Below are 21,995 nucleotides of genomic sequence, written 5' to 3' on the forward strand. Positions count from 1 at the left end.
GAAAAAAATATGATTTTGGAAAAAAGGAAAAAAAATATGGAGAAACGACTCCGCAGCTTTTATAATTACTTATAATTGAAAAAAGTTACTTAGTATAATGAAATAGAGAACAAACTTCAGTATATATTTTATCTCAAATTATATAGAAATCAATACTCAAACCTACACCAAAAATGAAATATACTTTCGCATACTGATTCCACAATTACTTCCAACGTAGAATTAATCAACGGAATAACTGCATGGTAAGTGGAGGAATTAGCCCTTCACTTCTCTGCAAAAGTTTTGCCAACTTATTTTATAAATTAGGTAGGAAAAATATATTTTTTACTCAAATAAGAGATCATTATGAGATTAACTGATTCTCAACTTAACAAGAATGATAGAGGCCAATTGTTTACATTCTTGATGCTTTTGGAAAGAGCTCAAAGCACCCTCTTCTGGCATAGGGAGTTCAGTGACTTCAACTCAACATGGACCATGGTCTGTCTGTCTTTTGTAATATTTCAAAAAAAGAGCGGTTTAGCAAAGGAAATATAATGACTACCGCAGTAAGTTTAACTTCATTAATTTTCCATTTGCTAAACCATCTTCTTGAGAAAATAATATTAGCATATAGTTTATTTTGTTGGCATCAGGTGGTTCTGAGCACGTCGACTATTACTTCTTTTCATAGCTGAAGATTTTGAGCTTGTTTTGGATGCCTCAGAATTTGGTCTTGTATTTGGAACGCCATGGTTGTGTTTTCCCTCATATGTAGTAATAAAGGCCTTTGGATCATCCATAGTTCTTTCAACAAACTTGCGCATGCTGCATTTAGGACTTGTGCACCTATAATAGCTCCTGTATATAGGAGCAATAAAGACATGATAGTAGGAAAATACATCAGAGGGTAACAGGGCAAAGCATTTTTCAAGCGATTGTTTAATAATTACTTTTCTTCTTCTCAATCATTCAAGAGATTATGTGAATAATATAGTATCAATGAATCTAATGAGTTAAACTTAAATTAGAAGCATGTATTTCTATAGTTACCTAGACTGTTCTAACATATGGATGTCCAGATTATATCATGCATTTATAGATGATGGTAGATACACTCTAATATGTTCCTATGTAAAAGTAAATGATCTAACAAAATCTCAATAGTATCAGTAGTTTCTACTTTCTACATTTGTTTTCTTCCCTAGTGCCCTTTTTTCTTTAACAGAGTAGGAGTTTTTCTTTTGTGGGACGGGTATGGGATGAGATGGTGGGAGTTAAACAAGGAATGATGAGACGCTACACCAAGAAAATCTTCAATCATGATTCAGATCGAACCAAAATTCATATCATAAAGCTTCTGATTAGCAAACTTATACACAGAGGAAAAGAGTTTCTTGTAATGAGTGTCTTCTAAACAAGGCAACTCTTTAACAGTTATGGGTCAAAATCAGAGGGATTACGGGTGGTTTCAATCAATTAGATTCCGAATGTTACCACAGCCCTAGTATGAGACCAATGTTTTCCATTTGAAAAGCTACAAAATCCATGCATAACATTCATCATATGCATGGCTTAGTGAGTTATTGTTGTTTTCTTCCACCATGTATGGTATTTTCTAGGATTTTGTCTTCTAAAGTTTGTCCATAAGGATGAGCAGAGAATTTACCTGGGATATGAACTTCCCTTCACAACCTTCTGACCATATTTTCGCCAGCGAAAGCCATCCTCTGTAATTTCAGAGTCAGTAGTATTTTGATTTAGAATATAAGGAAGTCCACTTTCCCCTGATGTACCTGCTCCATTGTGTAGGCCTTCAATTTTCCTGGAAGGTAAAAGACCAGAGTAGCCACTTTAATCAGAAACTGATAAATGAAAGACCACAGTCCCGAATGCATAAAGAACTGTAGTATTTCTTAATCCCAAGTCAAAGAAATATCAAAATATACATAGGAAAAATTCCACCTTAAATTCTTTCAGTGAAGAATGTGAAAGATGAGTAAAAAGTTGTGTGCTACCAAGGCTTCTGTAGATACACTAATTTCAAATAGCTGATAATAATTGAATTTACTTGCTCCTAACCTTCTTTTAGTTTTTGGTTCGTCACAAGTAGCCTCCAACTTTTTACTTCCTTCAGCAGAATCATCACAATTTCTGGCAGAAATGTGCGTTCCTGCAGCTGCAATGGGTTCATAAAAGCATGGCGTTTTGCTGGAATAAGCTGAATGTATAGTCAACCCAACATCATTCCGATTCTCTGTCCTACAGACATAAGGTTCACTCATCTGAGGATTTTGGTTACTCCATGCAGATTTATTTGTTTCTTTAGAAGTGTCATTGCATGCGGATGCTCGTCCTTTAGGAGGCTGAGGCTTCGGGTGGTTGTGCTCGCCCCTGTAAACAATTTCAGCAATCTGGCCATCGTATGATCTTTCAACCTTCTTTTTTACAGGACACTTTAGATGCGTGCACTTATAGTAACTTCTCGGGTATTCACTTCCTTTAACTTGTTTTTGTCCATATTTTCTCCAATTATATCCATCATAACTAGGACGATCGACATTACTTGTGTTGATCAAAGATTGTGCAACCTCTTCTGTGCTCTCTGATACAATTGTTGAGTCCACTATTCTTTTGTCCTTTCGTGATTTTGCTAAGAGACTTCGTTGAGATCCTGTCGTAAGGTCATCTCGTTGTTTACCTTCATTTGCGGATTGAACATGAGCCTCACTCTCAGCTATTTCCCGATGCTGATCAGATGCAGAGCTTCCCTATGCATAAGAATGCGCTAGATTTTATTATAGTACATTTCCTCGGTTATTCATGAGTCATATTGTAAGAGGACAATTTGAGTAGTGCAGGAAAACCATCCAACATAAATTTATGCACCATTTTACACTAATAAAAAAGGGCTGTCCAATCATCGCAACTAGGAGTGACAAACGGGCGGGTTGAATCGGATATGGCCATGTCGAAAACGGGTTAAATAAACAGATAAAATATTCGACCGGCCCATATCTAATATATTCGACCCAAATCCGAGGCTGCATAGAAAAATTAAAAAAATGGACCCGCCCATATTTAGGATAGTTAGGTGACAAGACAAGCTAAAAGCCAAAATAGACTTCGAGAAAGCAAGAACTCATGAAAAATAACAAGCAGACAAATGAGTATTGATAATATGGATATCCATATTTGATCCATTTTTAAAAAGTCGGTTATCCAACCTATATCTAATGAGTCGGATTGGATGGTTTACTTGTTTTTTTAACCATTTTGCCAGCCCTAATTGCAACATATAAAAAGGAAACTAACCTTATTTTCAAGGAGAGGAATTGCTTTCCTTGGTGCACGTCTAGCCATGGGTTTATAAAGGACCTTCTGTTTCTCTACCGATTGCAAGATGTTATCAGATCGACAACCAACTGGTGCCTTAGACGTGCCAGCCTGAAGTAGCAAGTTTTTCGATAGGATTAAAAATTGCTCAGTAAACAATTGCACTGTTTCATAAATGATTGGAAGCTTAAAAAGAGTGATTATCAACCTGTGAAGAAAACTCCCCGACTAAAGCATGGTTTGTTGCCGGCTTCAGCCTGACAGTCTTTGGTCTTATGGCTGTAATAGCCATTTCCGAATGAACATTCGTGGATGAGATATCTATCGCACCAGCCAGGAGCTCTGAGAAAGATTTGTAGATAGGACATCGAGGCCTTGAAGCGACTGGTCTAGCTATAGCTATTTTTGCTGCTTCATTGACCTCCATCTTGGTCTGTTGTCTTCCATGAAAAAATGAATTAAAGGACTAGAAGTTCGCGACAGAGCTAGGACAAAGTACATAAACAAAAATATACAGGACCAGTAAAACCATCTCGGAAGTTGTCCAATCTTACTGAATCTGTCACGGTTATAACTGTCGGATTCAGCAGCTTGACTGCAGAGGATTCTAATTTATAATTAGATAGAAACCAAAATTAACCATCATAAAAGCAACTATAATAAACTTCTTTTTTTGACTTCCCATCCGGTGCCCGGCACCCGTTTTGGGGCCCAACTAATCCAGATTTATGCTAGAAAGACCCGTTAAAGAGGGGAGCATTCTCTACCAGAATTTTTTCCATTTTCATGGTTGAAACCCGAGACTTACGGTGAAGGATGAAGGGATAGTATCTATTCCACTACAACAGTGAGAATTGAGTAAGGAAAAAACAAATGCTTTTTCTCCCCAAGAACTAATCTAGATTCACGCCGCATAAGGCTAGTTAAAGAGGGAAGTACTCTCTATCAGAATCTTTTCTAGCCTGCTCGAACTCGAGACCTCCGATTAAAGGGTGAAAAGGTACTGTCCATTTAAAAAGCAAATGTTCTTTTTCTCCCCACCTCACAAAAGAAAAGGATAAGACCCAAAGAGGTGAAGAAGAATCATTTACCAAGTAATAGTTGATGAAGAAAAACCTATGAATTCATCTAGACTCCCATTGAATCCCATTTACTTTCATCACAAAGCCTTTACCTGGACCTGCATTACAAAATCAAACAATTTCAAGAATGCTCAAAACATAGATGCTTCAATAAATTTAAGCAAAGAAATGTTAAAGAAAGACAAACTTAACTTTGAAATGAAAACTTTTAATTCTGTTTTTCCAGTGTTAAAAATTGTCCCCTTCTTTAGAACTATATGCAGAGATACGGATAAGAAGTTTACTGGGACTGATGATTGAGATATAGATGAAAACAAACAAACAAACAAAAATAATCCAAAGATTCTAAATAATGTACAAAAATGGGAAGCTTTTGCTTTGTTTCTTACACTGTTTTTTTTCTGCAAGTAATTTGAAATTGAGCATGGAGGAACTGAAGAGAAAGAAAAGAGAGTGTTATACAGTTTTCATAACATGTAAATGTAAGAATAGTGTCAGGTCTAGTGTGTGTGTGTGTGTGTGTGAGGCCAACTAACTGTCTATGTTAGCTGTTGCCTTTTGACTTTCTGATGAGTGTGCTGCTATTTTTTGGATTTTTAGCTACGTACTAGGTAAGTGTAAGGCGCTAGGCAAGCCAACAACATTATCACTGTCTCTATGTGACACTAAACAACGTTATCAAACTCTATGTATTAGTTTATGTCACACTGTTTATCTTAGCGATACAATTAAAATTTTCATTGATGAATTCCAATTATAAAAAAAAGTAAACACTCTAAAAAGTCAAGAAAATGCAATATCTATTATATATATATAAAAAATAATTTTAACAGTATATACAATTTAATTTTTCAGTGAAGTGAGTTCCGATGAATCCTTTTACTCCTAGTTTTGCCAATGTTATAGAGATTAGGGGGGAATCTAGCTCTTTGATTATGGGTTCGGTTGAACCAGTAATCTTGATCTAAATTTTATATTTATATTAAAAATTTATTGAATATGTAGATATATTAATTTAGAACCAAGCAACTTCAGCATCGGATTGCAACTTTTTTAACCAGGTAATTTTAAAGAAGTAGAATCCTGAACCTAAAGTTTCAAATTCTGGTTTCACCTTTGTCAGAAATTAAAAATAGATGATATATTTGAAATTTGTGGACTAAAGCAAGCCTTAGATATTTATGCGGTTGTAAATCATCTAATTACAGGTAAAATAAAAATTATATTTATTTTCTAAATAGAAAACTATAATTTTTTTGGGATAGATCTAGTAAAAAAAGTGCTACATAAATTGTGACCGATTGAGTAGAACTTATGTTTTTCTTTCCTTTTCTACCTGTAGTATATTTTTTGGAAGTGTGATTGAGAATCATTGAAATTTTTTTAAGATAAGAAAAAGGAAAATAGTAGAAAGAAGAATGAAGTGAGATGGAAGAAAAAGTTTATCTGTTTTTTGCTTTTGCTTGGTATAGTAATAAAAAAATAATAGGAATAGTAGTAGTGAACTTTCATGAAGTGACTCATTTTACAGCTGTTAACATCTTTTCAAGATTTTTCTCACACCTTTATGAGCTAAACTAAATAATCTTTTTCTTTTTGTGCAATTCTAAAGAAATTTCATTAGATAAGATTTTCATTTGTGAAGGAAATTCACCTCCTAAAGACTTTTCGTTTCCCTTTTCGCTTTCAACTCACAAACCAAACAAGACACGGAAATGTTTGTTAAGAGTTGACCAAAACACTTTAAACAGTAAATTACTAGTAAAACACAGAGATTAACAATAATTCAGAACTGTCAATATGGGCTAAAGCCCGTGGGCTGACCCAACCCAGCCCATAATTTGATAGGGTTGGGCTTAAATTATTGAAATCCATTTAAGAACGAGACTTTTTAGCCCGGCTCAAGTAAGTCTGATGCCCGTGGGCCTAATAAAAATTAAAAAATAGAAAGGAAGTGAAGATGTTAAAACAATCCAGAAAGTGAAGATGTTAAGACAACCTTGTCAGAAGCAGATTCAAATATGCTTGATGAAGATGATGTGCTGGTGTTGGATACGTCATAAGTCCATGAAAATTCCTTCGAGAAGTTTATTTTTACTTTAAATGGATAGAATATTCTCATTTCTTTTGCGTTTTATTGAGATATATTGGAACAAAGCTAGGATAATATTCCTATTTAGCTAGTTGTATTGCTACTCATTAACTGTTTAGTTTGCTATTAATATCTCTATTTGGTTCGAGTGATATCAGTTATTAATATGTAAGTGTTAACAATGTTAAAAGTTATTCAGTTTCGCAGAAAGGTTTGGTCCTACATGATCGTTTTCTTGTTCAGTTACCCAAAGTATTTGCGTAGAATGGTAGAAATTTTATACTGAAGCCATACAATCAAATCTTTACTTAAAGCCAAACTTAATAAGCATTATTAGAATCATTTTATTTGTGAATTGGAGACTTGGTTAGCAAGTGGTAGCACCATGTAATATTGTCTCGTAAATATTTATGTTAACATTTTTACATTGGAATTTAAATTAAAGAATTATAAAAAATATTTTTTTAAAAAAAAGATCGGCTGGCCAGGCCAGGCCCGCAGCCCACGTAATGATGGATTGGGCTTGCTGTTTAAAGGCCCATCAAAATAGTGGGCTAATCTCACATGACCCGTTAAATTCCAAAGCCCGTGTGGGCTAGCACCGGTGGGCTCAGTCAGCCCGTTTTGACAGCTCTAATTAATAATTTCACTTAAGCAAAACATAATTATTTGTATATAGTCGACTTCAATGAACAATTTTATTTTTCACTCCTCAAAATTGTTTGGAGGAAAGTTAGGTGAAAGAACACGTGCAATAGACCACACACCAGACCGGTAGCTGAGCATACCTTTTTTTTCAAGTCATTCTTTTTTTGTTCAAGTTGCTTTTCTTTTTGTCAAACTCACTTCCTTTTTACTGTGTGAGTTTCGGAAAACCGGTGAATTCGCCCCTGAGATTTTTCTACAGATAATGGGGTATCCACTCCTATGACCATGTTCTATTCGGAGGAATAAAATAAAAATAGGGTTTCAAAGAGATGGCTAAGTGGTTGATAGCCCAGGTCTTGAAAACCGGTATAGTTTTGAACAAAGTACTATAGCGGATTCGAATCCCTCTCTCTCTCCTTTTTTGCTAATTGAATAAAAAAAAATAGTGGCTTTGTCCAATTTGCTATCCGAAAGAAAAGGAAATGGCTCGACTATCCCACCTTTAGACACATTTTGCTTTAAACCTTAATTATATGATCGCTTTAATTTTGGGATAGCAAATATCATGCTTTTATTATACAAACGTGTACGTAGGGGTGGGCGTTCGGTTCTTCGGTTCGGTTTTTTCAAATTTCGGTTCGGCTATTTCGGTTTCGGTTTTTTGAAGGTGGACACCGAACACCGAACCCAACTAGTTCGGTTTGGTTCTTTCGGTTTCGGTTTTTTGAAGTTCGGTTTGGTTCGGTTTCGATTTTTTCAATTCGGTTTTTTTCATATGATATTAGAAGCGATTCCATTTACACTAATTCATATTCTCAAAAGCAATAAAACATAAAACTGATAAATTGAAATCAAAATCAAACAAACAGGATACAGAAGAACAGAAAACCATAACAATGATATAGAATTACTAGGTATTATATACATACAGTAAGAATAATTAAGAAAACACATAAAAGACATACATTAATCCTAAAGACACATCCTAGTCACTTTCCTTTGTTAAGGATATTACAATTGGGTTTTTTTGGGGTTTAAACTATTTTAATTTGTTTGGATAATGTATTAAATTTCGGTTTAAACCGAAAAACTGAAGAACCGAACTCTAAAAACCGAACACCGAAATTTCTGAAAACGTAAACCGAAACCGAACCAAAAAACCAAATTAATTTGGTTCGGTACGGTTTTTCGGCTTTCGATATTTATGTCCAGCCCTACGTGTATGTGATCGTGCTAAAATTTCTTCCACGTTACACTTCTTGTGAGCTGGCCCTCATTAGGTTTTTGGTGTATTGCTTTAGATAGTAGTATTTATGACTTTTTGAAGGATTCTGGCTTTGGTAATTTAGTTGGTCTTTGGGTTTCTTTTAATTCCCTGTTTTGATAGAATCTCTATCAAATTCGTCGATTGCGTAAATCATGCGGTAAAAATTGACTCATTTTCAATAGAAAATGAGTTGGTTTTTCGTTAATTTGTTACTAGAAAACAAAGGAGAGAAAAATAAATGTTTAGGTTGAGGGGTGTTAAGTGCAGTTTTGTCAAAAAAACTAGCTTTAATATATATACAAAGTGACAATTATTTTTAATGTATATAATAGAGTCGAATCTCTTTACTTTTTTCATTGTTTACTTTTTTATATGTTGAAGTCACTTAGTGAAAAACTTGTCACCTCCATTGCTTCTTGGTCTATTGGAGGTGTAATTAGAATTTCATTCAAATCTTAATATTGTTGAATCAGTCTCGAAGATGTAGAAATGAATATGGTTGCAGGGTATTTAATAGAATTAGCGATAATCTTTTTACTGTTTAGAAAGGTAATATGCTCGTCGCTAAACATGTTCGTCGCTAACTTTTATATATTAAATAAATTATCAATAAATTCTTTACTGTATATATAGGAGAAATATATAAGGTGGAAGGTTACAAATTGCGTCGCTCATATCGTGTGGCACATAAATGAAGCAAATGACTTAAGAAAATGTGACATTCTTCTGTCCTTGCCTCAATGAATCAATCATCTTCTAGTCTCAAATCTCAATACTTTGAATTGTTGAATATAATTTTAAAATCCATTTGAGTCACATAAACTTAAAAAGAAAAGGATTCAAAATCTAGGATTAAACGATCGCCAATTTTAAAGTCAAACAACTTATGGTTAATATTTGGAAAAATGAAAATTTTATGGTAAAACAAGTCTTGAAATTTTATTTAGAGAATCCCGTTTAAAGAGATACATTAAAAGGTACATGCAGAAGACAAGAAAATATACAGTTAGCGAAAAATGTTCGCCGGCACTTTTTTTTTTTTTTTATACATTTGGAAAACAGAAAAGAGTCAAATATATCCTTGTATTATCGGAAATAGTTTAAAATATACTCTCTATTTCACCATCCGTTTTAAGTAAGACGTACTGTTATGCCGTATCATAAGTGTACCCATAATTTAAACAGAAAATGACATGTGGCATCACATGAACATAAAGCTCATCCCCAAATTTAATCTGTAGATCCAATTGAAATCCACCCCTAATTCTTGAAATTAAAATTACTAAGATATGTGATGGATTTTTCCTAGACATTATATTGAGAAAAAAATTTAAAAAATATAATTGTAAGCATGTTGTAATTCCTTTTGTTTTATTTCTTGTTCAAAGTGATGACATGAAGAATCAAAAGTTTTGGTAGACTATTTATGAACATATCTGTCTCAATTTAAGTGTTTTAATTTGACTGGGCACAAAGTTTAAGGAATTAAAAGAGATTGTTTGAATTTTGTAATCATAAATTAAAGATGTATGTAATGTACTAAAATACTCCCTCTATTTCAATTTGTGTGAAGCTATTTCCTTTTTAATCTGTGCCAAAAGAATGACTTCTTTCCATACTTGGAAACAATGTACTCCCTCCGGATAAAAAAAAGAGTCCACTTAGCCTTTTTTTCTTGGATTAAAAAAAGAGTCCACTTAGCAAATCAAGAAAAGAATTAACCTTGTTTTTTCATATTTGCCCCTATTAAGTGTTATATGATCAAATCTCAATGCCTATTTAATTAGGGGTAGTTTAGTTAAATTACCTATTTTTTTCTAGGAGTTAGTATTTTCTTAAGGGCTGTGCAAATGACTAAAGTGAACTCTTTTTTTGATCCGGAAGGAGTGCCTTTATGCAATGATTTGTAGCCATACAAAATATAATGCTCCTGTCCCCAAGCAAGCAGCTTGGATGGTCAGGAAAATTGTAGCAGACATCAGGGCAGACTCAAATGCTAGACACCAATGAGCTAACTATCAGACAGCTTTATCTCAAGTTGGTGGGAACTCGACCTCAAGTTGAATGAAAGTACTTGATCATAGCTAACAGTGCTAGGCCAAGAGTTATTTTTACTATGTGGATGCAACTACAGAACAAGCTTGCTACTACAAATAGGTTGACTAAATTGGGCATGACAGTGGACAAAAAATGCAAGCTATGTAAAGTGGACCTGGAGAACATAGATCATTTTTTGTGTTTTGTGAGTTCACCAAAACAGTATGGAAGAGACTTCTCAAATGGATCAACAAACCAGTTCATAATGCTACTACATGGGAAGAACATCTAACATGGGCAATTACTAGTGCAAAAGGAAAATCCTAAATTGCACAACTGTTTAGAATGCTATATGCAAAATGCACTTATGCTTTATGGGAGGAGAGAAATCAGAGAATATTTGAGGATAGAAGTCGGCAATGTGACCAGATAGCCAAAGATATTGCTTTTATGTGTAATATGAGAGCTCCTTCGGGACTTAGAACGAAGTTACAGCAGCTACTATTTTGAAGATTGTTAGTGTTAGGTACTGTAACTTTTGAGTTTTCCTTTTTAGATAGCAAGTTGTGATTAAGCTTGCTATGGCTATTTAATTATATCCTTTGGTGATTAATAAAATGCTAGTTACCAAATATATATATATATACATATATTTGGTAACTAGTACACCACAAGTTCAAAAGTCTTCTCTTTTTTCTTAAATTGTGTGCCCAGTCAAATAGGTTCACATGAATTGAAACTGATGGAGTATCATTTAAATCTTGTGATTTTAAAGTTTGAATCATCAAACTTTATACAAACTTGTTGGGGGATAGTAAAGAGGATAAAGATCTACTGTGCAGTGAATTAGTCAAGCAGGGGCCGACAGTAAAGGTGGAACAACAACATCAACTTATACAGCCTGTAACAGCAGAGGAAGTAAAGAAGGCAGTATGGGAGATACAAAGGGATAAGTCACCTGGACCAGATGGATATGGAAGTCAGTTCTACAAAGATAGCTTGGATACAGTGGGTGCATATGTAACAAAAGCAGTTCAAGACTTCTTCAGGTCTGGGAAATTGCTGAAAGTTATAAACAACACCTTTATCACCTTGATACCAAAATGCAATCATGCAGAAGAAATGGGGGACTGTAGACCTATAGCATGTTGTAATACTATCTATAAAGTGATCTCCAAAATTTTATGCAATAGAATGAAATCAGTTCTACCAACTATAATATCTGCTAATCAGAGTGCATTTGTGGAAGGAAGAACTATAGTGCAGAATATACTAATATGCCAAGACCCGGTAAGACTGTATAAAAGGAAGCCACAACCTATAGTTTCCTACTTAAGATTGATCTTAAGAAGGCATATGATTCAGTGGAGTGGGCATTTGTGAAGGAAATGATGGAAGCACTAGACTTTCCTGAGACATTTACTGGATGGGTTATGCAATGTGTAACAACAACACAGTATAAAATTGCATTGAATGGTGGTGTGCATGGGAGTATCAAGGGAAGAAGATGACTTAGGCAAGGGGAGCCAATATCCCCTTTGCTATTTGTAATTTGCATGGAGCACCTAACAAGAGTGTTAAATAGATTTGGAGATTTGCCTGGGTTTGAGTATCATACTAAGTGCAAGGGCCTCAAGTTAAATCATCTCTGCTTTGCTAATGATATGTTACTCTTTTGTAAAGGTAACTAACAGGTAGTATTATTGTTGCTCAGAGGTTTGCAAACATTTTCAAACACATATGGTTTACATGTAAATGCTGGAAAATCAAATATATTTAGTGCTAACATGAAGAAACAGTGCTTGGATGATATATGTGTTGTTACAGGGTATCAAAAAGGTTCATTACCTTTTAGATACTTGGGAGTCCCACTTTCAGCTAGGAGAATTAATGCATTTGACTGTGAATGTTAATAGATAAAATGGGAGTTAGAGTAAGGACGTGCAGTTCTAGGAATCTGTCTTATGCAGGCAATGTTCAATTAATCAACTCAGTTTTGCTGCATGTGCATGCATAAAGGACCAGGATAGGTGGCAGTATTCTCCTCCAACTGATTGGTGTTGGTACTGGAGGGAAATCTGCAATATAAAAGAAAGATATAAACAAGGATAATGTGGAGGATGAATGGTTGAAAAGAGATGGAAAGTACTCTATTCAGAGTGGGTGCTATTGGAGGAAAGGGGAAATTGAAGTCTGTCCTGAAAGCAGATGGGTGTGGAACACTGTGAGTGCACCTAAACACTGCTTCATTAGTTGGTTAGCAGCTAATAATAGATTGTTAACAAAATAAAGACTCCAGAAGATTAGAGTAGTAGATGATTCCAATTGTCCTCTATATGGAGATGCATAAGAAAGTAAAGCACATTTATTCTTTAAGTGTAAGTTCTCAACAGCTTGTCTGGAAGATATGATGCGGTGGATGGGAATAGGGGTCCAAAACATAGAATTTCAAGGCATTTGGAGAAGGATGACTAGGAACAGAAGGACTAGGAACTGAAAAAGTTTCATCATAGCAGTGTTAGTAGTAATGATATACCACATCTGGAAGGCTAGAAATGAAGCAGTGTGGCAAATGAAGGTTCCTTTACCAAGGATGATCTATGAGCAGATAAAGCACGATGTGTACATAAGAGAAAAGCACAAGAAGAAGAAAAAGGACAGTAGACAAGGTAGGAGATGGATAGAAAGTTTATACCAAAATGCATACAGAGATTACATAGATTATTTTGTTCTTTATTGTTTTATATTGGAGACTGAAGGTATTCCTTAGTCATATAGATTGAATAGAAATGATGTAAAGTTTTGTCGGGTGATCAATAAAGCTTTCTTTTCATAAAAAAAAAAGTTTGAATCGTCGACTTACTAACTATAGACAATGGCGGATCCAGAATTTTCATTCAAGATGTTCGGAAAAAAAAGAAGCTAAAAATAATTTATTCAAGGTGTTTAAAAGTTAATATATACACATAAACACAGAAAAATTTACCCTATATATATATTATAATTTTTTGCCGAGGGTGTTCGGATCGACAACATGTACATCTGCCCGAAAGCAATGCTTTTTTAGGACAGAGAAATAAAGAAAGCAAGACATTCAAATTGAGACGGAAGGAGCAGTTCCCTATTTTATATGTCACGTCATTCTTACAAGTGAATGTCCACTTAAAATAAAATAAAAATGTTGACAACAAATTACGTACTTGCCAAAATCATGCAAACCCAGTCCAAAAATACTTGTCATTACAGTTTTGGACACTCACAAGCACCTTCTCGAAGCCAAAGCAAACCCAACCATCGCTTCTAATTCCGACCAACTGTGACTTCCAATCCTCAGTTCTTTCTAAATCCGACAAAAACCATAAACACACAATTAATCAAAGTTTCCTAAAAAACCCATCAAGGGTGATTTATAATAATTGAATGAAAATAAAAGATGCCACCGAAGCAGCAATCAAAAGCAGATTTAGCAAAGAAGCAGAAGATCATCGAAGACAAAACCTTCGGTTTAAAGAATAAAAACAAGTCCAAGAATGTCCAAAAATATGTTCAATCCCTTAAACAAACTGTCCAGCCTAAAATTGATCCCAAAAAAGTTGATTCCAAGGTTCCAGCTTTACCATTTTCTTCATCTTCTTTATTTTTGTGTGTGTAATTGTTTTAGATTGTTATTGATGATTGTTGAGTTGAATTGTGCAGAAAAAGAAGGAAGAAGAGAAGGCTAAAGAGAAAGAGCTGAATGAATTGTTCAAGGTTGCTATTAGTCAGCCAAAAGTCCCTATTGGTAATTTCTTGTTTTTTCTCTATAACTGATTTAACAGATTTTTTGTGCCCAGTTGATGCTATTAGTATCAATCTTAACTAGTCATTATCTCTTCATTTTATTAGTTTTCTTTCCTTTTGGATTGGGGCTGAGCTAAAGACAGTGCACAATGGAAGAAAAAGATCCATATAGGTATAGCTACTAGTTGAGGATAGGCATTAGACTTGTCAGAGAACGACTAGTGTTGTTGTTGTTACTATTATTATATACTATATACTTAAGGTGTTTCTTTATTTTTTTTAGAAAACTGGTAAGTTGTATTCCTTAGCATTAAGGATACGCTGGAGACCTCCAAAAAGTTATCCACAAGGAGCAGTAAGATAAAACTATTTATATGCTTCCTAAAAAGTCTACCAACTGTTCTGCTCCCTCTACATTTGCTTCTTTACATCAAAAATGAAAATTTGCAATACAGTTCCACTTAATTTTCTGTAGAGTATTAAATTTATCCTCAAAACACATCCCATTCCTCTCCTTCCAAATTGTCCACCAGATGCATGATGGAACTGCTCTCCACCATTTCTTTTGAGATTTTTTTCCTCCTCTTCTAATCTAGCAACTCAGTAAATCAGCTGTGTGTTCTGGCATGGTTCAACTGTTTCCAGTGAGGCTGATGAACAGTGACCAAAGATGGGCTCACTCTACAGTGCAGAAACAAATCAACTGTTTGTTTCTGCAGTCTCATTGCAGAAATAGCATCCAGAGACCAATTTCATTCCCCTCTTCTGTAAGACTTCATGGGTGAGACAGGCTTTTCTGGTCACAAGCCAAGTGAAGCACTTGATTTTGGATGGTACCAAACTTTTCCACACCTTTGTCCATGGACCTGTTCTTCCTCCTGGTTGCTCCAGCACTTCCAACTTGTGTATTCTTTTGACTGAGAAACTCCCATCACTGTGATGTTTCCAGATGTATAGTTGATTACATCTGGAGTTGGAGAAGTCCCTCTAAACTTATCAACTTCCTTCAAGAGCTCAGCCACCCTGCCAATTTTCCAATCATTCAAATTTCTTCTGAAACAAATATTCCACCCTTGTGGAGTCCAGGACTTTGCCACAGTAGTATCAGGGATGCTGCAAATGGTAAATAGATCAGGAAAAGTGTTCATCAAAGGAGCTTGCCCAATCCAGGCTTCCTTCCAAAATAGTACCTTAGTGCCTTCACCCACCTTACAAACTATATTTTCATTTAGACTTGGCCACAAGTTTCTTATAGTCCTCCAAACTGACACACTATAAGTACTGACCGCCTCATTAGTGCACCACTAATTTGTCTGACCATACTTATTTCTGATTACATCCTTCCACAAAGCTTGATCTTCATTCACATATCTCCATAACCACTTTATCAATAAGCTATTATTGTGAAGTTTCAGATTTCTATCACCAAGACCCCTTACTTTCTTATCAAGCTGAACCTCATCCCAATTCACCAAATGAATACCCTTACTATCCCTATTCCCATTCCAAAGAAAGTCCCTCCTGAGCTTATCTAGTTTGTCCACCACCCCCGCTGGAATAGGGAACAAAGACATCACAATAAGTGCGTAATTAATCTAACACTGCATTTATCAAGGTCTGTCTACCTCCAAGGGAAAGGTATTGAGACTTCCATTTTGAGAGCTTCGTTTCTGTTTTCTCTATAATCCCATCCTAGATGCCCACCTCTTTGTGCTTGTAACCTAAGGGCATGCCTAAGTATGTTGTTGGTAGTTGGTCAATCTTGCAACCCAGAATCCCAGCTAGTCCTTCTATTTGAGTCACTTCTTGAATAGGAAAAATGTTGCTCTTCCTCCCGCTGACCTTCAGCCTAGAAGTAACTTAAAAGATTACAAGTATCATTCTTATAAAACTGATTTGAGCTGCTTCTGGATCACAAAAGATGATAGTGTCATCTGCATAGAGTAGATGACAAGTTTCCACATTTTCCTCCTGTCTGGTGCTTACTTGAAAACCCTTCAACCATCTCTTTTGCATAGCTAATCTAACCATACTGTTGAGTCCTTCCATGGCAATGATGAATAGGAAAGGTGAAAGAGGATCACCTTGCCTGAGTCCTCTTTCAGAAGGGAAAAAACCCATAGGTTCTCCATTCACAAGTATAGAGAACCTGACAGTTTTGATACATAAACCCATCCACTTCAACCATCTTGCTCCAAACCCCATTTGCCTCAATATACTCAGAAGATAATCCCAATTAACATGGTCATAAGCCTTTTCAATGTCTAGCTTACACATATGCCAGGTTTTACACTTTTCATTCTTGAGTCCACACATTCACTTGCTATGAGTGCTGCATCCATAATTTGCCTCCCTTTAATAAATGTCATCTGGTGTTTGTTGACTAGCTTATGCACCACCTTTTTAAGTCTTTCTGCTAATACCTTAGCAATTATTTTGTAAGTACCACTTATGAGACTTATTGGTCTGAAATCTCTGAGTTCAGCTGCACCGTTCTTCTTGGGGATTAAAGCCACATAGGTAGCATTAAAGCTTTTTTCGAAAACCTGATGCTGGTGGAAATGTTGAAGGGTCCCCATGATATCAACTTTCAGCAAATCCCAAAAAGTTTGATAAAAGCTCATTGTAAACCCATCAGGTCCAGGAGCCTTGTCACTAGCACATAATTTGATACAACTAAGAAGTTCCTCCTCTTCGAATTGTCTTTGTAGCCATTCCTGCTCCTCATTATCAATAACAGCATTTCCGGTAAGATTAAATCCAGGTCTCCAATCTTCTGTTTGACTGTACAGCTTCTGATAAAAACTCAGAATTGCCCCTTTGATCTGTTCTGAATCAGTAACTGTAACTCCCTTTATATCCAAAGACTCAATAGAATTGAATCTCTTATGAGCTGTGGCCATCCTGTGAAAGAATTTGGTATTTTTGTCCCCAGTTTTTAGCCACTGAATTCTTGACCACTGTCTCCATGCTATTTCGTCATTCCTAACTACCTCTTCAAACTCCATAGCAAGATGAGTTTTTTGAAGTAGCTCATCCTCTGTAAGAGATCTCTGTTCCTGAATATTTTCAAAACTGGGTATCTGGTTCAAAATGTCTTCTCTCCTGTGTTTCCAGTTGTTTCTGTTTTCTTTGCCCCAACTCTTCAGTTTTTCCTTTAGTAACTTCAACTTAGATGCCAAAATGAAAGGAGGTGTGCCATCCACAATGAAAGAATTCCACCAGTCTTGCACTTTCTCCCTAAAACCCTCCACTCCTAGCCACCATTGTTCAAATTTGAAGTATGACTTCTTTAAATCCATGTCTCCACATATAAGTAAAACTGGATTATGATCTGATTCAACCTTGGGAAAAGTTGATTGTTTGATCTGCATAAATATTTCCTCCCATTAACTGGAGTACAGGAACCTATGAAATGAACCTAAATGAAAACCGGGATTCATACGGCCAACACCAACTTGTTTGGGACTGTGGCATAGTTGTTGTTGTTGTTGTTTTGGGCTGGATTGGGGGATGTCTAAGCAAAAGGTAATGCATTTATAGTACAGAAACATTTGTGTATATTTTTCTCTGATATGTTCAAAATTTGTCTAGTTTTTATTGTGTAGCTTAGATGCTCGGAAAAAATGTTCTTTGGCAAGTTCTAAAGGAGTTCAACGTCTGCAGGTAGCTTATTTGATGTTGTCTATTGATTTAATTAAAAAAAAGATCCATTTTTTGTTGATTATAGTTGTTCTCTCTTTATAAGGATCATCATTTATATTGCTATGCTGCTTTTGTGTCAATTTACGACACTATATTATCTCTGTTGGGAAGTTCTAATCTTTAGCTATGCAACCATAGATGCATACCTGATTCTCTTGGAGTAAATGATGATTGGTATCTTATCTTCAGGTGTTGATCCAAAATCTATCTTGTGCGAGTTCTTTAAGGCAGGGCAATGTGCTAAGGGTTTTAAGTGTAAGTTCTCCCACGATTTGAATGTTCAGAGAAAAGGAGAGAAGATTGACATTTTCAGTGATAAGCGTGATGAAGGTTGTTAAGCTGGATCCCACTCTTTGATATTTACAGTGATTCTTTTTTATATGTTGAACTCAGCCCTAAAAACCAACCCTCTTCATAGGGGCCAACAGTGGCTTTTCCCACTATTCCCCTCCTTGGTGATTCGAAACTCCCAACCTCATGATTATCTTGTTTACGGTTTTAATTATCTTTTTTTTTTTTTTTTTTGGTTTGTCAACAAAAGAAAAAGAAAAGGGAACGATGGAGGAGTGGGATCAGGAGACTTTGGAGAAGGTTGTGGCATCAAAAAGCCATGAGTATAACAAGAACAAACCTACTGATATAGTAAGTACTTCTTCTTTTCTTTTCATGTCCATAGGCATTCGTGGTCTAACTTTCCAAAAGTCATATTCAGGACATGATTTAAGTGTGTTGGTTCAGTTAGTCCTTTTTTATTTGGATTTAACACTATATTTTAGCTCTAGTAGCTATTCTGTGCTTAATGATTTAACAATTTGCAGGTATGTAAATACTTTTTGGAAGCTGTGGAGAAGAAGCAATATGGTTGGTTTTGGGTTTGTCCAAATGGTGGTAAGGATTGTCACTATAGACATGCTCTTCCCCCCGGATATATTCTAAAATCACAAATGAAAGCTCTCTTGGAAGAGGAAACTGATAAGATGCCTATTGAGGAAGAGATCGAAGACCAGGTGATTGTTGTATCTAAGCAATCATTTTGCTACTACTGATTGCTAATAAGACTTTAATATTAACATTTTCATGAACAAAATTTCTTCAGTGACTCATGCTTTCTGCTTTGCTTGCAGCGTACAAAATTAACTTCTTCAACTCCTTTGACCCCTGAGTTGTTCATGAAATGGAAAAAGAAGAAGATGGAAGAACGAGAGGCCAATTCGGATAAACTGAGGGCAGATAGAGCCAAAAATGATCGCATGAGGTATTATATGTTGCACTCATCATTCTAGTTGAGTTCATTATATGTGCTAACTTTCCATGAATCGCACTTAACGGATGCATGTAATTGTTAAATAAACATGTCTTCTCTTTTCTCGCAGTGGTCGTGAGCTGTTCATGTCGGATTCTAGCTGGTTTGTGGATGATGTTGGGGCCTATGACGAGTACGAAAGGGAAAAAGAGTCCGGCGAGCCAAAGGTGAGTATGTTTTCCTATAGCATTTTGTCATTCTTTTTAAATATGATTCAGGAAGGCATCATGGCCTTTTCTGATCCACTCATCACTGTCATAGATCTGGAGTGGGGTACCACCTAGCATAGGATAGGATGAAAAGAGTGGAACTTCGCTAGTTATTTTGTCTATGCGTAAGGCATTTGAGCAATTATTTGTTTTTAGCTAAAATTATTAGGCCAACCTTTCCTGCTTCTGTTGAGGTTACTGCTTTTTTCAACACTAAAGCATGTTCATTATTTTCTTAGTACTTGGTTGATCTTTTTCAGATGGATCAAGATTCTGCTAAAGGCCAGCTAAACACCTTAACAACATCCCAGGACAGTCATGATGGTAAAAACATTCCTGATAATGATGAGTTGGATGACGAGGATGATGACCTGGATGTGGATGAGTTAAATGAACTGGAAGCAAGTCTTTCAAAGACGTCATTGCAAATTAATGAACCTGCTGGTCATGCTTGATCCTGGGAGCTAAGTGGCCTGAAAGTCCATGCACAAGACTGTTAGGTGCATGCTCTTTAATTCTCTACAAAATGCAGAATACCACCAGATTCATTACCACATTCAAAAAATTGATGGGAAATGCGAGCATGTGTGTGTCACGATGCTATTAATAAATTAACCAACTATGTTGTTAGGCTTAGCGGTCGTGCAACAAGTTGGACTGTTGATTCTGCTTTTTGTTACAATTTAAAAATTGATCTTTGCTAGATGTTCTTTTAGCCAGAGAGTGCTATCATTGTTTTATATAACCCCTATGTTTGGATCATGGGGGTGAACTTTTTCCACCCGTGAAAATAATTATTTTGCAGATTCTCAAGGGACCTCATTTGTCAAAGCTTGCTGTCACTTCCCTTGATGGTTTGCTATAGATCTGGATCTCTCTGGTATCTGGCAACATTCATAGTAAGTTTGACGTCAACTTTGATAAAAGCAAACTGTGTAAGTTATTATCAATAAAATTATTTTACCATATAAAAAGAGAGTTGTATTCGGTCTTAAATATTTGGCAGCACTTTCTGATCTATGAACTGACATAGGAACTAAGCAAATGGGAACTAGCAGAAGGAAGGGAATGCAACAATGAGCCACATCTAGCCCTCTATGCATGAAAAATGCTACAAGTTGAACCTTTTTCAGAATGTGGAATCTTTGGTAATAATAAGCACTTTATGTGTCTTAACGTCAACCAATATATTTATGTGGTTAAGTTAAAATGGTCCCTTGAAGTAATATATATATTGTCTCAAATTACTTTGTTTTTGTGCTTTGATGCATTGACCTTCAGATATGCAGTGCTGCTTTCCCGCATAGGCAAATGCATAGGTCAGGCCCTTTGTCAGGGACGACTGATTTACGCTAACTTCACTAAGTCACCCTGAGGCATGTTGCAACACCATCCTTATATAGTAAATGAAAAAGAAAGAAAAAAAGATAATTGAAGTGCCTAAATTTGGAGAGGTTAAAGTCCGAGAATTACAGACGGTTAATTTGCGTTAGCTTTGCTCAAGTCATCCTGAGGCATGTTGGAACATCATTCAAATATTATAAAAGAAAAAAGAAAAGAATAAAACTTGAAGTGCCTAAATTTGGAGTGATTAAAGTTCGAGAATCACAAACGGGTAATTTATGTTTAGCTTTGCCCAAGTCATTCTTTAGGCTGCTGATTAAACTTTAAGGGGTCGCTCAAGTCATTGTGAGGTATGTTGGAACATCATTCAAATATTGTAAAAGAAAAAAAGAAAAGAATAAACTTGAAGTGCCTAAATTTGGAGTGATTAAAGTTCGAGAATCACAAACGGCTAATTAATGTTTAGCTTTGCTCAAGTCATTTTTTAGGCTGCTGATTAAACTTTAAGGGGTCACTCAAGTAACCGTGAGGCATGTTGGAACATCATTCAAATATTGTAAAAGAAAAAAGTAAAGAATAAACTTGAAGTGCCTAAATTTGGAGTGATTAAAGTTCGAGAATCACAAACGGGTAATTTATGTTTAGCTTTGCTCAAGTCATTCTTTAGGCTGTTGATTAAACTTTAAGGGTCGCTCAAGTCATCATGAGGCATGTTGGAACATATTCAAATATTGTAAAAGAAAAAAGACAAGAACAAACTAGAAGTGCTTAAATTTGGAATGATTAAAGTTCGAGAATCACAAATGGCTAATTTATATTTAGCTTTGTTCAAGTCATTCTTTAGGCTGCTGAGTAAACTTTAAGGGGTGGTTTGGTAATATTGTATAATTGTTTGATTTTTCGCAATTTTCTCCATCCCTCTATGTAATCATGATGGGATAGACAAGGATATTTTATGAGATTAACTATCCACCTTTTATATGAGATATCTAATCTCATCTTTTTAGTATAAAATGTATTTTGCAACTAATTAATATCATAGCTAAACGGAGAATATTACAATTTCACATTTTATCTTGAAATTGTAATCCATTTTCCCACCAACGTCGCTTGGTACATGGGATAAAAATAATAATTCCGATATAATATTTGAAATTAATTTTATTCCATATTTGATTTGGGGTGTATTAATGAATTCCGAGATAACTTT

At 35.5% G+C, this 21,995-nt stretch overlaps 3 protein-coding genes across 10 annotated transcripts; 2 read left to right on the forward strand and 1 right to left on the reverse strand.

The window, feature by feature from the left end:
- Positions 1-163: 163 nt before the first annotated feature.
- LOC132607081 (WRKY transcription factor 44-like) lies at positions 164-4,924 on the reverse strand. 5 transcript variants are annotated; one of them, XM_060320895.1, is made up of 9 exons: positions 4,790-4,899; positions 4,593-4,653; positions 4,410-4,498; positions 3,839-3,913; positions 3,527-3,751; positions 3,298-3,429; positions 2,065-2,753; positions 1,652-1,807; positions 164-843 (listed from the first exon to the last, which is right to left on the reverse strand). In XM_060320895.1, exons 4-9 carry the CDS (start codon positions 3,848-3,850, stop codon positions 621-623), a joined length of 1,437 nt encoding a protein of 478 aa, XP_060176878.1. In that variant the 5' UTR covers positions 3,851-3,913; positions 4,410-4,498; positions 4,593-4,653; positions 4,790-4,899; the 3' UTR covers positions 164-620. The 5 variants fall into 5 exon arrangements, with proteins under 5 accessions (XP_060176878.1, XP_060176877.1, XP_060176879.1 ...); XM_060320894.1 differs by lacking the exon at positions 4,593-4,653 and having other exon boundaries at positions 4,790-4,924; XM_060320896.1 differs by lacking the exons at positions 3,839-3,913; positions 4,593-4,653 and having other exon boundaries at positions 4,790-4,924.
- Positions 4,925-10,523: 5,599 nt separating this feature from the next.
- On the forward strand, positions 10,524-11,955 carry LOC132608277 (uncharacterized). The gene is made up of 4 exons (XM_060322326.1): positions 10,524-10,666; positions 11,260-11,493; positions 11,638-11,734; positions 11,782-11,955. The coding sequence occupies exons 1-4, from the start codon at positions 10,524-10,526 to the stop codon at positions 11,953-11,955; spliced, it is 648 nt and encodes a 215-aa protein (XP_060178309.1).
- Positions 11,956-13,653: 1,698 nt separating this feature from the next.
- On the forward strand, positions 13,654-20,688 carry LOC132607082 (zinc finger CCCH domain-containing protein 11-like). 4 transcript variants are annotated; one of them, XR_009570167.1, is made up of 10 exons: positions 13,654-14,048; positions 14,141-14,225; positions 18,119-18,259; positions 18,471-18,571; positions 18,748-18,936; positions 19,054-19,184; positions 19,303-19,399; positions 19,702-19,941; positions 20,247-20,376; positions 20,475-20,688. XR_009570167.1 is itself a non-coding variant. In XM_060320900.1 (9 exons), the coding sequence occupies exons 1-8, from the start codon at positions 13,878-13,880 to the stop codon at positions 19,894-19,896; spliced, it is 1,110 nt and encodes a 369-aa protein (XP_060176883.1). In that variant the 5' UTR covers positions 13,654-13,877; the 3' UTR covers positions 19,897-19,941; positions 20,247-20,415. The 4 variants fall into 4 exon arrangements, 2 of the variants coding, with proteins under 2 accessions (XP_060176883.1, XP_060176882.1); XR_009570166.1 differs by having other exon boundaries at positions 20,247-20,340; XM_060320900.1 differs by lacking the exon at positions 20,475-20,688 and having other exon boundaries at positions 20,247-20,415.
- Positions 20,689-21,995: the final 1,307 nt, after the last annotated feature.

This window comes from Lycium barbarum, chromosome 8 (genome assembly GCF_019175385.1).
Source record: "Lycium barbarum isolate Lr01 chromosome 8, ASM1917538v2, whole genome shotgun sequence".
NCBI classification, from domain to species: Eukaryota; Viridiplantae; Streptophyta; class Magnoliopsida; order Solanales; family Solanaceae; genus Lycium; species Lycium barbarum.